This window comes from Hemiscyllium ocellatum, chromosome 26 (assembly GCF_020745735.1).
Source record: "Hemiscyllium ocellatum isolate sHemOce1 chromosome 26, sHemOce1.pat.X.cur, whole genome shotgun sequence".
Lineage (NCBI taxonomy): Eukaryota > Metazoa > Chordata > Chondrichthyes > Orectolobiformes > Hemiscylliidae > Hemiscyllium > Hemiscyllium ocellatum.
The window spans coordinates 47,762,021-47,778,868 of record NC_083426.1 but is presented as its reverse complement, the minus strand read 5'-3'; the positions used below and the strand labels follow the sequence as shown (position 1 = coordinate 47,778,868).

The 16,848-nt window shown below is 39.3% G+C and overlaps 1 protein-coding gene across 1 annotated transcript in view; it reads left to right on the top strand.

The window, feature by feature from the left end:
* Positions 1-10,114: 10,114 nt before the first annotated feature.
* Positions 10,115-16,848, top strand: part of LOC132828454 (AT-rich interactive domain-containing protein 2-like) — a 270,232-nt gene continuing 263,498 nt past the window's right edge. Inside the window, exons 1-2 of the mRNA XM_060845591.1 lie at positions 10,115-10,809; positions 11,626-11,719. Coding sequence (XP_060701574.1) covers positions 10,724-10,809; positions 11,626-11,719 — 180 coding nt within the window. The 5' untranslated portion in view covers positions 10,115-10,723. The remainder of the gene's footprint in view (positions 10,810-11,625; positions 11,720-16,848) is intronic.

Here is a 16,848-nt window from a genome sequence, read left to right as displayed (position 1 = left end):
AGTTCTCTCTTTGGGTCTTTCCTGGCTAGTTTGTAACTCTCAAGTGCTCTAACTGAACCTTCAGGTCTCATCCTAACATAAGCCGCCTTCTTCCTCTTGACAAGAGATTCAACTTCTTTAGTAAACCACAGCTCCCTCACTTGACCACTTCCTCCCTTCCTGACAGGTATATAACTTATCAAGGACATGCAGTAGCTGTCCCTTGAACAAGCTCCACATTTCAATTATGCCCATCCCCTGCAGTTTCCTTCCCCATCCTATGAATCCTAAATCTTGCCTAATCGCACCATAATTCCCTTTCCCCCAGCTATAACTCTTGCCCTGCTGTATCTACCGATCCCTTTTCATCACTAAAGTAAACATAACCAAATTATGGTCATCACCACCAAAGTGCTCAACTACCTCCAAATCTAACACCTGGCCAGGTTCGTTATCCAGTACAAATCCAATGTGATTTCGCCTCTTGTTGGCCTATCTACATACTGTGTCAGGAAACCATCCTGGACACATTGGACAAAAACGGACCCATCTAAAGTAATCAAACTATAATATTTCCAGTCATTATTTGGAAAGTTAAAGGCCCCATAACAACAACTCTGTTACTCTCGTTCCTATCCAGAATCATCTTTGCTATCCTTTCCTCTACATCCCTGAAATAATTTGAAGGCCTATAGAAAACTCAGAACAGGATGACCTTTCCTTTCCTGCTTATAATCTCACATGCAGAGCATAATGATAAAGTTTACGAATGTATAAATTCAGAAATATAGTAAAGAATAAAAAATATACTAATAGATTTCAGGAGCATATATGCAGTTTGATATAATCAACAGATCAATTTTAAAGTTGCAAACTGGTAAGTAATACATTTTGGTTGGAAGAATGAAGAGAGCAATTTGAAGCAATGGAGCAATTTTAAAAAGAATCCTGCAACAGAAAGACTTGTTTGATTATGAACACAAATCTTTAAGGCATGACAAATTGAGAACCTATTAAAAACAATAAGCATATGGTATCCTTGGCTTTATTAATTGAGGAACAGAAAACAAAAGCAAGGATATAAAACACTTATTATAGTGACATCAGGTTTAGAAGATTGAAAAGGATGGGATTGTTCTCAGCGTAGGAATCCAAGAAAAGACTTGATGGAGGGTTTGAAATGATTAACGGTTTTCATAGAATAAATAAGGAGAAACTGTTTCCATGACTGAAGGTTGGCAAATAGAGGGCACAAATTTTAGCAAAAGAACCAGAGGAATTTTTTTTTGCAAATCGAGATGCTGTGATACAAGTACGCTGTTTGAAAGAGAGGTGGAATCAGATTCAATGCTAACATTCAAAATGGAATTAGATGAGGGAAAAGGAGAGCTGTGAGAGTGGGGAAACTTAAGTGAATACATTTGCAAAGAGGCAGTATAAGCATGATGGGCCAAATGTCTTTATGCTGTAGCCATCCATGAAGTCACTTTTCGTTTCCCCACTCCTTTTTCTAACTTCTGTTCCACTGAACTCTAAATGCTCAGATTATAATAGGCTTCTTTGGGATTAGGCGGAACTTCTGTTTAAGTTCACTGAGCACACAATAGTAGCCTGAAATAAATGATGGGAAATTCAGTGTGCTCCGAATTTGCAAGGGTGATTTTAAGTAGGAAAAATATGTTCTGTGCAGAATGCTCTACAGAAATCCACAAGACATCAGACCCAAATGAAAAACAGTAGACAGTAGGATCTCAATGGAATCAAGTGGTGTTGCTATTGGAATTCTGATCATAACTCACCTGACTTAATCCAGCTGTAATGATGTCATGGACTAAAACATTTCCCTTGGATGAACAAGTAAATTAAATACAACCACAGTTCACATTAATTTGAAGTGTGATGCCTGAAAGATGGGTGGAACAAAATCCAGTAGCAATTTCCAACAAGGCCATATCTACATAATAAGAACTCAATTTCACATGGTGCCTTTAACATAATAAAACATCAGGAAATGTTATGAAACAACATTTGACACAGACACAAGACAAAATTAGAGAAGATAGCAAAATGTTTGGTCAAAAAAGATTTAATGAAGCATTTTATGAGAGAAAAATAGTACAAGAGACAGAGAGGTACAGGGAGGGTATTCAGATCTTAGAACCTGGGTAGCTGATGGCATAGTCATCAATGGTGGAGCAATTAAAATTGGGGTTTATCACTAGGTGAGAAATTGCAGCAGTGTAAATAACTTTAAAAGGACTGTGTGACTGGAGGGAGAGAACAGCTCAATTTCATTTCTGTTTTAATGACAAAATGCGTTGTTACTCTACTTCCTCTAATCCATGCTTCTATAAGAGACAATATTTCCCAGTTACCAAGGAGGCCAAATAAATACAGAACTATTGATTTATTATCAAAACTTATGAAGATGCAATACTGGTTACCCTACACAGACAGACAGACAGACACACACACACAGTCAGTAGTATGGAAGTATACATGTTTATCCCTTGAGATAACCCAAAACAGAGAGGAAAAGAGTTAACAAAAGTAGTATTTCTCTGCAGAAGCTCACTTGTTTTTTTAAAGAGAAGTAATACTCTCTGGCTTAGAGTTATTCTTGAAGGCAAACGATATGATATAAAATTCTCTCAAGTATGTTATTCTGATTTTCTAGCACATTAAAGATGTCTCAACATATTGTGAAAAGGCGAAAGTGAGAAGCTGGAAGTTGTACACATTGATAAGAATGACATTATTACGGAATATAACAGAGTAGGTAGAAGGTTAAAAACAGAATATCAAAAGTAGTAATCTCTGGTTTACCTCTGGTACCAAGTTCTAGTGAGGGAAGGAATGAAATGAGAGGGGAGATAAGTCAATGGCTTAAAAAGGTAATGCAATCTACAGGGAATCGGTTTCTTGGATCACTGGGATCGCTTCCAAGACAGGAGGGGTTTCACCTGAACTGGAAAGGGGCAAATATCCTGGTGGAGAGATTTACCAGTTTTATTTGGGAGAATACAAACTTTAGGAGGAGGGATGGAGGTTCCGAAATCACAATAAAACAAAAAAAAAATTAGGATGGTTCTGAATCAGAAAAGAGCAAGCTAATTAAAGAAGACAGCTAAGAGCAAGTCAGAGAATGTAATAACTAAAGAATTAAAGTGCATTTATTTCAATGCAAGAGGTATTTCTGGCAAGGCTGAACTCAGGGCATGTATGGAAACATGGGCACTGGGATGTCATAGCTATTACAGAAACAACATTTAAAAGATATTTGGACCATGCGCACGCAGGTGGAACTAGTTTAGTTTTGCAACATGGTTGGCGTGGACTGGTTGGACCAAAGCTTCTGTTTCCATGCTGTATGCCTCTACGTGGTCAAGTCACTAATTAAGCATGGTCATCTTTGGAATCTTGGCAGGCACAGTCGCTTAGAAAATAAAGCATTGTAAAGTTCCTTCAATTACAGTAGCTGAAGAACAAATAGGATTTACCCGTAACTCATCGAGATGATTCTTTTTAGAAGGGAAACATCAGGTGGATACACCTTCCATTTTTGAGTTCTTGTTTCCAAACTAATTCCAGAAAGCAGCAGGCAGGATCAAACCTAAAAACTTCCTGTTACATACACTTCTACCCATCAGTCCAATTCATTTTGACTACTCAACAGCTCTATTAGCAGAGGCATCAATATGCAATGTCAACAAATTTCCTTTGACATTGCACCCAATTGTAAGAAGTCTAATCTATAGTAATGCAGATATGAATCTCCAGTCGCAATTACTTGTTTGGAGCTAATTTTAATTGGGAATTTTAATATAATTGAAAGGTTTACTTTTTACAAACGCAATCTCTTCTGCTTCCCTCCCTTTTCCTAGCATACAGTGCAGGCCTAATATCCTCTAAGGCTTCCCTTTTCCCTCATATTGAATTATTATTTTCCCCAGCTTCTCCCGTAAATAATCTTATGGCTTTCTTCAATGAACTTAGTGTGCCTCATCTCTTGCTCTCTAGACTCTATTCCCACTAAACTAGTGAATTAACTTAGTTTCTGAGCTTCTAAGTTAGCTGTTGTTAGAAATCGACAAGAGGATCAGGAACGCGGCCTCAATTCTTGCTTGCCTCACGACTCAGGTATGGACAAATCCCAAGCACACTGTTGTACGGCAGTGAAATGTGGAGTACATATGTCAGACAGGAAAGAAGACTGAATAGCTTCCACTTGAGGAGTATCTGCCTTATCCAAGCAAAAAAATGTGTCCAACGCAGCAGTCCTATCTCACACTGGCCTTCCCAGCATATACACTCTGCTCAGTCAGTGGAGACTGCGCTGGCTGGGCCACATCCACCCCATGGAGGACAGCCGCATCCCAAAGATATCTGCTATGTAGAGTTTGCATCTGGGAAGAGACCCACTGAGTGCACTACAAGGATGTCTGCATGAAGGTGCTTGATATCATTACGGAGTCCCTGGTATGGCTTACAGCTGGCCGCATGAGGTGGAGAAGCACCCTGAGCCAACACCTCAAAACAGGGGAAAAGAAGCTGATGAGCGCTGAGCAGACAAGCAGACACCAAGGAAGGAATGCAGCAACTCGAGCAGATCAATGACCACATACAGATGCGACCTCTGCGACCGGGACTGTCACTCCAGCATTAGTCTCTTCAGTCACAAGGGACATTACTTCAGGGAAGCAGAAAGATAGAACAATGAGGATGCAACCCATAGTCAGCCATTAACCGAAGGGGACCTCACTCAAGTTAGCTAAAATAATAAATGGTTTATTAGTTCCTGTTCCTCTTAATTTTATATCTATCAAAATCATCACCCTCAAAACAACAAATCCTTTACAAGTCTAGCTCAGCAAACTACTGCCCCATCTGAAATGTTCCTTTTCTCTCCAAAGTCCTTAAATATGTTGAGGCCATCCAAATCTATTCCCAACTTTCAGAACTTCTCCAATGAGGTTTCCACCCCATCACAGTACTGAACAACTCTTAACATTTGAATTACATTTTAGTTGATGGTGGAAAAGAAACTGAAAAACTCCACATTGAAATGTTGGGTTCTTGATATAGTTGACCGTGGCATTCTACTCCAATCCCTGTTCGTCAGGCAGGACTGCAGATTACTGACTTCACTTCCATTTGTCCTATTATAGCCAGAAAATAACATGCAAGGTTTTTATTTCTCAAGCCCACGTTGTTGTGACTAGTGTAACTAAATAGCCTTCATTTTAAAATTGAATACACGTTATTTTATAACAGATATTTGCTGACTTCATCAGGCCAAGAATGCGAGTGAATGTACATAAATTTCCTCCCAGAAAGGATTGACTTTAAATTTTTTAATTTTTTTAATTCAAAACATCTTTCACAAGTTTATATCAGCTCAGTCATAATCTATGCATGTTATGTTATGGACTATTGATACATGAACATTTGGCAGATATCACTTTCAGCATCAGTGAAGTTTGATGGATTTCCCATAGCAGATCCCTGTATTCATTATTTTGGATTCCAGTCTTTCATATCTATTTTCAAATGTAAATTGATCTTCACATAAATTACGACCCACTGCCTTCTCATCTTAATGCTTCCACAGGTGTTAAGAGTAAAAATGTGTTGCATTTTAAGGACTTAGCAATATGCACAAATTTAGGGTGTGCACTTGCTTTGTTCTGTATGGTAAACTAGTCAAATCCATTCTAAACAGAATCCGTTGTATAAATTGTTAGATTCAACACTCCCTAGTAGCCTAGAGTAAATATCTCCCATTTTTAAAATAAAAACACAGGGTGATCAATGAAGCTTGTTTGCCTTCTATTGTCACTGCAATTACAATACACAATGCTAATCAAACTGTTAAGTAATTTTGCAACTGGTCTCTATTAGTTAGCCTACTGATGCAGACAAGACACAAAGAAATACCCCAGAGGTGCAGAGCTTTTAGAACCATATGTCCAAAGTCACCTGTTTCTTCCAAAGAAATCACAAATCATGCATATGCTAAATGTTATTTTCAACATGACCTTGGTGCTGAACTCATACCAAGCAAGTACTCTCATGGAATAATTACATGCTTGAGAAACATTCGTTATTTAACTCATTGGACAGTATTTTCTTGCTCTGCACTGTATAGGATGTTTCTCAAAGAGCCTTTAAAAATAAATTCTAAGACACAATTAGTATTGGTCTATTAGCTTGAAACCAGTAGAGTTTCCAAAAAGATGCAACAGGAAGAATAGAACTGAAGCAAATAAATTACTTCAATGGCAGTGAATGATAACTGAACTACACTTTCATCCACAACAACATTTTTGTGTATGCATTTATTAAATTAAAATGAAATAAAATCAGAATATGTTGGATCTTACTGAGCCAAGTATTTTCTTTTAACTTCACTCTCAGGAAGTTAAAACTATAGGCCAGTGAGTCTCACTTCTGTTGTGGGCAAAGTCTTAGAGAGAATTGTAGGGGATAAGATTTATGAACATCTGGATAGGAATAATGTGATCAAGGATAGTCAGCATGGTTTTGTGAAGGGCAGGTCGTGCCTCACAAACCTTATTGAGTTCTTTGAGAAGGTGACTAAGGAGGTGGATGAGGGTAAAGCAGTAGATGTGGTGTATATGGATTTTAGCAAGGCGTTCGATAAGGTACCCCATGGTAGGCTAATGCAAAAACTACGGAGGCATGGCATTGAGGGTGCATTAGAGGTTTGGATTAGGAATTGGCTGGCTGGAAGGAGACAGAGGGTAGTAGTTGATGGACTAGTTTCATCTTGGAGTGCAGTTACTAGCGGTGTACCACAGGGATCTGTTTTGGGACTGTTGCTGTTTGTCATCTTTATAAATGATCTAGAGGAGGGGCTTGAAAGCTGGGTGAGCAAGTTTGCGGATGACACAAAGGTCGGTGGAGTTGTGGACAGCGAAGAAGGATGTGGCAGGTTACAGCAGGATATAGATAGGTTGCAGAGCTGGGCAGAAAGGTGGCAGATGGAATTCAATGTAGCTAAGTGTGAAGTCATTCACTTTGGTAGGATTAACAAGAAGATGGATTACTGGGCTAATGGTAGGCTACTTGGTAGTGTGGATGAGCAGAGGGATCTTGGTGTCCATGTACACAGATCTCTGAAAGTTGCCACCCAAGTAAATAGTGCTGTGAGGAAGGCATATGGTGTACTGGGCTTTATTGGTAGAGGAATTGAGTTCCGGAGTCCTGAGGTCATGTTGCAGTTGTATAAGACTCTGGTGCGGCCTCATCTGGAGTACCGTGTGCAGTTTTGGTCGCCATACTATAGGAAGAATGTGGAGGCATTGGAACGAGTGCAGAGGAGGTTTACCAGGATGTTGCCTGGCATGGTAGGAAGATCGTATGAGGAAAGGCTGAGGCACTTGGGCCTGTTCTCATTGGAGAAAAGAAGGTTTAGGGGAGATTTGATAGAGGTGTATAAGATGATTAGGGGTTTAGATAGGGTAGACACTGAGAACCTTTTACCGCTAATGGAGTCAGCTGTTACTAGGGGACACAGCTTTAAATTAAGGGGTGGTAGGTATAGGACAGATGTTAGGGGTAGATTCTTTATGCAGCAGGTTGTGAGTTCATGGAATGCCCTGCCAGTAGCAGTGGTGAACTCTCCCTCTTTGTGGTCATTTAAGCAGGCATTGGATAGGCATATGGAAGTTATTGGGCTAGTGTAGGTTAGGTAGGATTCGGTCGGCGCAACATCGAGGGCCGAAGGGCCTGTACTGCGCTGTATTTTTCTATGTTTCTATGAAGTGGCCCATCCTAAATTCACCAACAAGGCCAACCAGCATGTACTGTCTGAATTTACCTAACTAGATGGTGGTGAATCATCTTCCTGAACTACAGTGGCTTGGATGTTGAAAATGTGTCCGTAAAATTGTTGAGCAAGATTACTTTTCATTTTAACAGGCAGAATAATCACTAGCAAACCAGGGACATTTCAAGACTTGCTTTGGTTTTAAGTTAAAGCATGTTTCAGTTAAAGCAAGAAACAATGCATTCCACTTATCTGCTTGACATCCCTTCCTTAATCATTTACCCAGTGCAAGAATTTTGATTTAAATCTTCACTGAATATCTGTATGCTCTTCAATGTTTCTGCACTTTTAGAAGTTATTTGCCTCCATGTTCATAACCTAAACTGACAATACTGCAGTCAAATCCACATGGTTGCATTACCAGGTCATAATTCTTATTACGCTTTTGTAGGTTCTTTACTTTCTCACAGTAACATTACTCGTAATCAGTATCTTTTCATCAAGCTTTTTTCTAGAGTCATATTAATGATGCCAACATTTACAATCTGATCACTCATGCAAACTGGATGATATAAATCAGCCACAAGGAACCAATTTGCCTATAAAAAAGGAGACCGATGAATTGCCACAACATTTTATTTTGGGGAATTAATGTTTTCTACAACAACTCTGAAACATGTAAAATTGTTTTGTTTCTTATTCTGATACACAATCTGTTAATACTGTTACCTTCAGCTACACAGATGCAACTAGTCAATTGTGCAATTACATCTTTTCAGTCTTCAAGAATTATGAGATCCAAATTAATTTTTGGATCCAAATAGTGGATCCAAATTAATTGTTTCAGTTTATATTGAAGTTGAATGGTAAGATTGGAAATGCACCTCTGGCATGGGTGAGACAGATTTAATCTTCAACTTCAAGATGGAATTAGATAGATATGCAAAGAAAAATTACAGGGCTACAGAGAAAAGGGAAAGATGGTGATAGAACTAATGAAATTGTCTTGGCAGCAAGAGGGCATGAAGGTCATAGGCCAAAAGACGTCTGTTGTACTGTAATAAAAAAGTTAAGGTTGCCATAATGCCAGAGGACTACAAGACTGCTCTCTCATTAGAGAGAAACGTATTGGTGGATTAATCGGAAGGTCACCACACCTCAAATGAGTGGGAGAGTACATCACAGTTGGTGCAGGAATTGAATCCCCACCGTTAGCTTCACAAATCAGTAGTGTAGCTAACTGAACTAACGAACATCCTTTTGTACTGTGAAGTGTATGACTAGGTGGTCAATATCATCTTGACAATCACTTTTAGGTAAATTCGTCACTGAAGTTTAGCATAAGCAAGCGGAAGATATCCAACTCAAGTGATTTTGATCCTTTAGCTTGCGTCTAACAATACTGTTGTTCAATCTCTGTTAGGTTGAGAACTCCAAATAAGCAGAACCGAAATACATAACAGTCCGAGGTAATAGTAAAATGAACGGAAAACAAAAAGAAGCGATTCCTCAGCTCAACCAACTTTTTATAATGTACACAAAGTCAATAAAAAAACAGAAAGACATTAAAAAGGGGGCACAAATACACAAAAGTAACAGAATTGATTGTAATAGCTTATATCCATGTAAATTACAGTTTAAGTAACAAACCAACTGTAATCGACAACCTTCAAAATAGTCTCACTTTATTCTGTCGTAAGCGTTCAAATATCCAACAGCAGTAGTAAGCTCTTCTATTCTACCTGTACTTTCAGGGAGATGACAGGAACCTCATTTCCAACAGGACAATATGCGATGTTTTAGTTATGCTGTGAGATATTTACTATATCAAAAACCCACACACTCCTCAGTGAAATTATTAGTTTCTGAACACAGGCTCCAACAACATCTCAGCAAACCACCATTTTGAGGCTATAAACAAGCTGCAGATGTTGCATGCCGGTATTTGTAGTTCCCCGCGCTGCTGCCTTTCTGTCTGTCCATAAGGACGCAAAACACACGAAAACTACAATATCGCTGAAGGCTCGCGCACCCACGCTATCACTCTGCGTTCCTTTAACCTCGCCTCCGCGACTTACAGACTACATCCCCCAACAACCCATGCGCGTCTAAGCGCGTGCGCTCTCGTTTTTAACGGCGTCCCTGGCGGCCTGCGCATCAGGTGCAGTTGGCGTGGTGTACCCTGGGAGTCGTAGTCCCCTGTCCCCCAGCGTCTCCTATCCCCTGAACGTCCTGGCGGCGGGACCGTGGACTCCAATCCCCAGCCTGCCTTGCGACGGCCGGGCAGCCATGGCGGCGGGCTGTTTTGCGGAATTGCAGGACCCCCCCTCTGGCGGGTAATTGCTCGGCTTTCATTGTCTGTGAGGGAAGAGGGAGAGAGAGAGAGAGAGAAAAATAAGAAAAAAAAATTGAAAAAAATTAAAATTCGAATCGTTTTCTTTCGGAAAAAAATCTATAAATTTGACAAAAAAAAAGAACCGGAGCCGATGGAGAGAAACGAGCCGAACTCATGCCAAAACCCCCGGCCCTTTGAGAGAAAAAAAGCAGGCGAGAGACGGTGATGAGGAGATTAAAATCTCACCTCCCCCCTCACAGGCTGGCAGGATTGTTATAGGAGAGCGGCGGGGAAAAAAATAACACCCTCCCCGGGCTAGTGAGCGGCACCGAGCGAGTACCGGGGCTTTGATCTCGGCGAAGCCTCCTTCTCCTCCTGCTCCTGCTGCTGCTGCCTCCCCCAAAGCTCCGCTTTAATTCCCGTCGCGGCCGGCGATGGCTCGGGCTCCGGCGCCCGACTCTCCGGAGATGGGAAAGCAGAGACTGTAGAGAGAAAATATATATCTATCTATATTATATATCTATATCTATAAAATAAGGATTGATTTATCTCGGGAGCTCTCCCTGACCTTTTTTTTTATTTATTTGGGGAGTTTTTTTTCCCTGTGAAAGAATATTATGGCTAAAACTCCGAGTAAAAGCGGCGGTTTGAGGACTGGCAGGAGTTTCCTGGATGAGCTGCGGCACTTTCACAGGAGTAAAGGGTAAAAAAATATTTCGGCAGAAAATAAATACAACTTTTAATCAGCGGAGGGGGGGGGGGGGGTGGAATACAGACACGAATTAACCGTTTAACAGTTGTAGGAGGGAAAGGGTAAGGTGTGTGGTGGTTTTATTCAGGGGCCTTCAAAGGCTTTCTCTTGTCACTCGGTTACCAGAACAGTGAGCAAAGGCGACAGGCGCTGAGAATTAATTTATTGTGAAGGATGAAATATGTTCACTTTGAAAAAGTTTTTATATAAATAGCGAAAGGAAGTTGAGCAGCAGAGGGGCTTGAACATTAACTGGCTGCCTTTCTCGTCGTCTTTTACCACCATGTGCCAGCAGTAATTCTTGGCAAAAGAAGTATTTTTGTCTAATTTTCATCTTCACTTTTTTTAAAAAAAACACATCATTGGAATTGCATTATTTTTGCATTCTATTGCCCAGTTGCTGTAATTATCTGTCAGGTTGAGTGGGGAGGGGGCTGATCCATCGCAATGTTTGGGAAGAAAGTAGAACTTTAAATATACTCTTCCATTTTATCTTGATTTTTAAAATCATTTCAGTTGTTTCACCTTGAATTCAGAGCGACTTAAAATTAACATTTTGGGGGTGAGTAGATTTAACACCAGCATTAATTAGCTTGGAGAATACATCATTAAATATTTGCAACAATAAATAAAACATTTTATAACACATTTTCCCAAACTCTCAGTGGGGGATTTCTTTGTGTTTTAAGGTGCAAATGCGCTTTTTAAAAATTACTTAAAATGACCTTTTAAAAATGTGGAGCTGAGACTTATTTTTAATGTTTTTAGGACATCCTTTAGAAAGATCCCAATAATCGGAGGGAGAGAGTTGGATTTGAGTGCTTTATACAGCAGAGTCACCTCACTCGGGGGATTCGCCAAGGTAACAATTATACAATAATAAAAATGTTAGATAATGATGCCTTTTCTAAATTAGGGGCTATAGTTGATGTCCCATTAATTGAGATTTAACCCTTTTTGAACACACTTCATGTGTACGCTTTATTTACTGTTGGCACTATTTTTATTTGCTTTAAGGCAGATAATATATTAGTTGGTATGAGTTGCTTAAATTTGTTTTTAGAAACCATTTCCACTGTTGACAGAAACTCAATTTGGGAACCTGTGGGTCTCAAACGGCTGCAGATGGGGACTTGCATATATGGCTGGAGAAGGGGACTCGCATTTAGCTAATATTTTCAGTTTAACAAACTTGTAGATACTTAATAATTTAGTCTTTTTATATAGTTATCTAAATATATTGAAAATAAAACTTAGTTATGAATAGTTATTTTAAAGTCTGGTTTCCAATTAGGTTTCAATGAATTTGACGTAATCCATACAAAATGTGTTAAACAAAAATTAAAAATAAGATTGCTAAACATTACCTTAAGAAAATCAGCGGTTGGGGTTTTTTTTTGAAGGTATTTCATATGATTGTTTAAGAGATTATCCTTTTTGCGAAACGGAACGGCTCGTGTGAGCCCTTTAAGGCCTGTGTCTCCCAGTGTAGAGTGAGGGAGTGAGTGAATGAAACTGAAAATTAGCGACTCTGTAACATCAATAATGTGAGCGAGACGTACAGCAGTGCAGTGACGATCGTTAAGAGTCTACAATCCAACCGTCTGCTGTAGTTGAACTGTTCTTAAAGGTTATAGATTGCGGGTATTTGTTTAATAAAAAAAGGGTTGTTAGGCTTCAAGCCCAGCTAGGCCTTGTGGAGGCCTCAATCAACATAAATTGAAATAAGAATCTGCAAAAAGCATTTGAGACTGTTAATCGGAATTTTCTCTGAACTTTAGAGTTTGATTAGTAAATTTTACAGATTGTATGTTAAATGTTTAGACTACTGAAAATTGGATAACATAATGTTTTTTCATATTGTTTGTTGAAATGAACAGATTATCTGTATTTTCCCCTACATACTATGGCATAAGGGCATCGAAAATGTAGTTTGTTTGAAACTCAAGTTATAAAATTGAGTGACTTCACTCCTCTTCTTCCCCCCCCCCCCCCCAAACAAAATCTTACATCAAACTTGGGGGTGGAGGGGGGTGGGTAGTGGGAGAAAGGAATGTATTCTGAAAAGGGGAAATTTAGTGATTTTAATTGACTGAGGTGAGAATTTAGCATTCACTTGAACAAACTAAAATTACTTTTCTTAGCTTGCAGCTTCTTTTACATCAGTTGTAATGATAGCTGCAGTTGTAGCTTCCATGGATGAGATTATTTTATTGTCTTGAATTTGCTATAATATTGTACAGTAAGTTAATGAAGGATTTAAGGTCTTTAAGCGATAAGACATATTGAGGGATTTTAGTGCAAAGGAAAGAACTTTAAATTTGAGGATGTGCGTCAACAGGCATGAACATGATGAATAAGTGGGGTTTCATGCATGTCGTGTTTTGTCCTGCAGAATTTTTGTTGAGCCCAAGGTTATGTCAGGTAGAGGGCACGGGAGCATTGAAATATTTGAGTCTCGAGATAAACAATAATAGTAGCTTGCATTTATATAATGCCTTTAACATAGTCCCTTAACGAATTTGGGCAGTCACATGAGGGAGATTGGGTAGAAGAATATAGTAACTTTTTTAATGCAAAACTTAAGAGTAAGAAGTTTGGGGTCTTAACTGAAAGCATGGACAACACATTAAAGTAAGGGTACTAGTTTTTTTCAGTAGAAGATGGGCTGAGTAGAGAAGATAGACAAGGCATAGGATGCTAAGACTGCAAATATTTTAGCCTGAGATTGTTGATGGGGTTGAAATCTCGTGAAAGAATTGAGTTTGTGGTGGTCTGAAGTCAATGGCTTTTGTCTTTATGATATTTAATTGGAGGAAATTGCTGCTTATCCACAATTGGATGTTGGGCAAATCAGTTGACATCACATGCTGGATGTTGGCCGAATCAAGATAATTAATGGTGAGGAAGAACTGAGTATCATCAGCCTGTCCTCATGTCTTGGGGTCATTTTAATGTGGAGAATGTTGTAGGTCTAGGACATATCCTTGGGAACTTCAGAAGCAATGGTGCCAACACATTATTAATGCATCTACATAGATGGAGCAGAAGCAACATATTCAAACTGGAAAAAAAGTACCTTTCAAAGGAAATGCTTGATTTTATATATTTTTTTTGGTAGGCAAAACTATTAATAACTGGAATATGATTTGAAATACTAAATTTGTATGTCAATCTGGAGCTATGTATTAGGCAGTGAATTAGGTTGGCCAGTCAGCCGCCATAGAGTGTACAACTTGTGCATTTTCTGGAAGCTTTTTCTGTACTCTATTTTGTTCCATTGTTTTGAGAGCCTGTTTTGGTTATTTTAGATTTATTTTGTCATTTTTGGCCTGTTCCATAGTGCATATCTAAATGGGAAATGAGAATTCAATTCAATTTTATGGTGATGGTACAGAATTGACTAACTGTTGTATTTTTATTGGTATGAAGGTAAGAATACATGATCACGATTGGGTAGAAGCAATGTGTTAACTGTATTACTGTGGGGCCCTGTTGGGTTGGCTATCATCAACCTGTTTTTCAATTCAAGGAAAGAAAAAAATGCCCTTTTTTTGGGCAACTTTCCAATTGCCTTTGTTCACATTCCCAGTTTAAATTTCTAAATGCATGTAGCAAACATCCAAGCTCATTTAAAATTTCTGTACATTTGAGAGCATTTTGAAAAATGATTCCCTTTTCTGTTGCCAGATGATGCTTACTGGCTCTCTGTCATGATGGCTTAGATATTGGCAGCCCTCAGTTAGTTTACCTTACTAGCTACTTTTTAAGGGCAATCTGCATCGAGAGTGCATGAAGAATGGGCCGAGGTCTAACTTTGTCCTCATTTGCTGTCTGCACAGGCATATTTCCCCATAATGCAACTATGCTGTAATCAGGTGTGGATCATCTGATTTTTGTTCCTCATCCCATCAGTTGTGATCCACTGTGTTCTCATCAGCTAAGTTAGCACAAGACAAAAATTATGGTGCTGGAAAAGCACAGCGTGAGGCAACATCCAAGGAGCAGGAGATCCCTGATAAAGGGCTGATGCCTGAAATATTAACTCTCCTGCTCCTTGGATGTTGGCTCAACTGTGTTTTCCAGCACCATGCTTTTCGACTCTGACTGCCCAGCTTCTGCAGTCCTCACTCTATCCTAAGGTAGCCCAAGGCTGAGTGTGACCTCTAATGTTCATTATTCTCCTAGATAAACTTACCAGTCGGGTTACTGGGCAAGACAACTTGACAACAACTTTTGCTAATTGTTTTGAGGTGGTGACATTCCATGTGGATCATTCGTGCTGTGTTTTGTATTGAAACTTCCCAAAAATATTTGACTTTGTTCCACATTGGCTTCTAGATGATTTGAGTCCGGCATGATTCAAGCGATTACTTATCCTTTGTGATTTTAATGCCATCTCAATACTTCAGCCTTTTAATTTTCCAAGTTCAGTCTTCCTATTGCTCCTTAATCTCTCTATGACCACTGCTTTGTCCTTAGTATCTTGTGATTACAAATTTGATTGTGCCATCACTGGTAAGGACATCTGAGCTTTGGGTATCAATCTCTATCTGCTTCCTCTTTCATCACCCCAGTCCCAATAATTTTTTTTTTGCTTTCTACCCTCTCCTCTGACTATAGCTAATCTGCTTGCAAGTAAGTTACGTGTGCACTTCGGTTTTATTTCTGCAGTTGCTGACTTGATCGTTCACATCTTCACCTCCATGCTTGATGTCATGGTCTCCATTAAAAGCATTGCTATCTCTCTCTAATCCATCAAGTCAAAGCATTGTCTATACAGTTGACAATTCATTCTCAGATCTGGCTGGACCACGGAAACTGTCGTTTGATCTTCTGTCAAAACAACTCATCTAATCCTAGATCATTCAGGAATGCAAAGGTTTCCCCCTGACATCTCCACTGTACAGCATTGTAAATCCCTATCCTTGCTTCCTATATGCACAATCTCTAAGTGGGAAGAATTTGTGAGCTACTTTGTTGCCAAATGAAGGCCAACTCTTTCCATTTTCTCTACTTTAAGTCAGCAGAGAAAAGGTTTTCTAAGGCTTTCACTGCCATATTTTTAAATAATCTTTCAGTAGTTTCTCTCCTTTGTCACCTCAAAGTTCATCTTACTCATAAGTGTGATCACTTGTTCCCTTGATTCTATACACATTAATTTGATAAACTGCTCAACTTCCACCCCTCATCCCAATCTTCGCCGATTATTATTTGTTCTCTTTTCACTTGCTGTCCTTCTCTCCTTTAAATTTGCTATCATCTCTCTCAAAATAAAACAGTCAACCTTTTTATTACTATTAAACCTTTCTCATCATTTCTCCTCTTAAGTTTAAGACAAGCATTAGAAGGCTGTGTTCCTGGTAAATGACAGCTTTGCTAATGGAAAAATTCTTTTTCTACACACCCCTCATGACCTTTATCCAATCCACTCAGGCCACCACTGCTTAAAACAAAACAGCCCCAGCTTCTCCAGTTTTTCCTAATAGCTCAGACCCTGCAGCCTAGATTGAATCCTGGTAAATCTCCTCTGCAACCTCTTTAGTGCAATCACAGCCTTTCTATAATATGGTAACTAGAACACTGCAGTATTCCAGTACTTTACTCAGTCAAGTTCTTTTCAGTCAAATTGTCTTTTCTGCCTACAGGGATCTGTGTGTATGTGCACCAATATCCCTGTGATTTCTAGATTGAATTCTAAACATATGAGGATTTAACATAAGAAGTACAGTTAGTAAGTTTGCAGATGATACCAAAATTGGAGATGTAGTGGACAGCGAAGAGGGTTACCTCAGATTACCACAGGATCTGAACCAGATGGGCCAGTGGGCTGAGATGTAGTTTAGCTGCAAATGTGTTGCTGGTCAAAGCACAGCAGGCCAGGCAGCATCTCAGGAATAGAGAATTCGACGTTTCGAGCATAAGCCCTTCATCAGGAATGTAGTTTAATTCAGATAAATGCGAGGTGCTGCATTTTGGGAAAGCAAATCT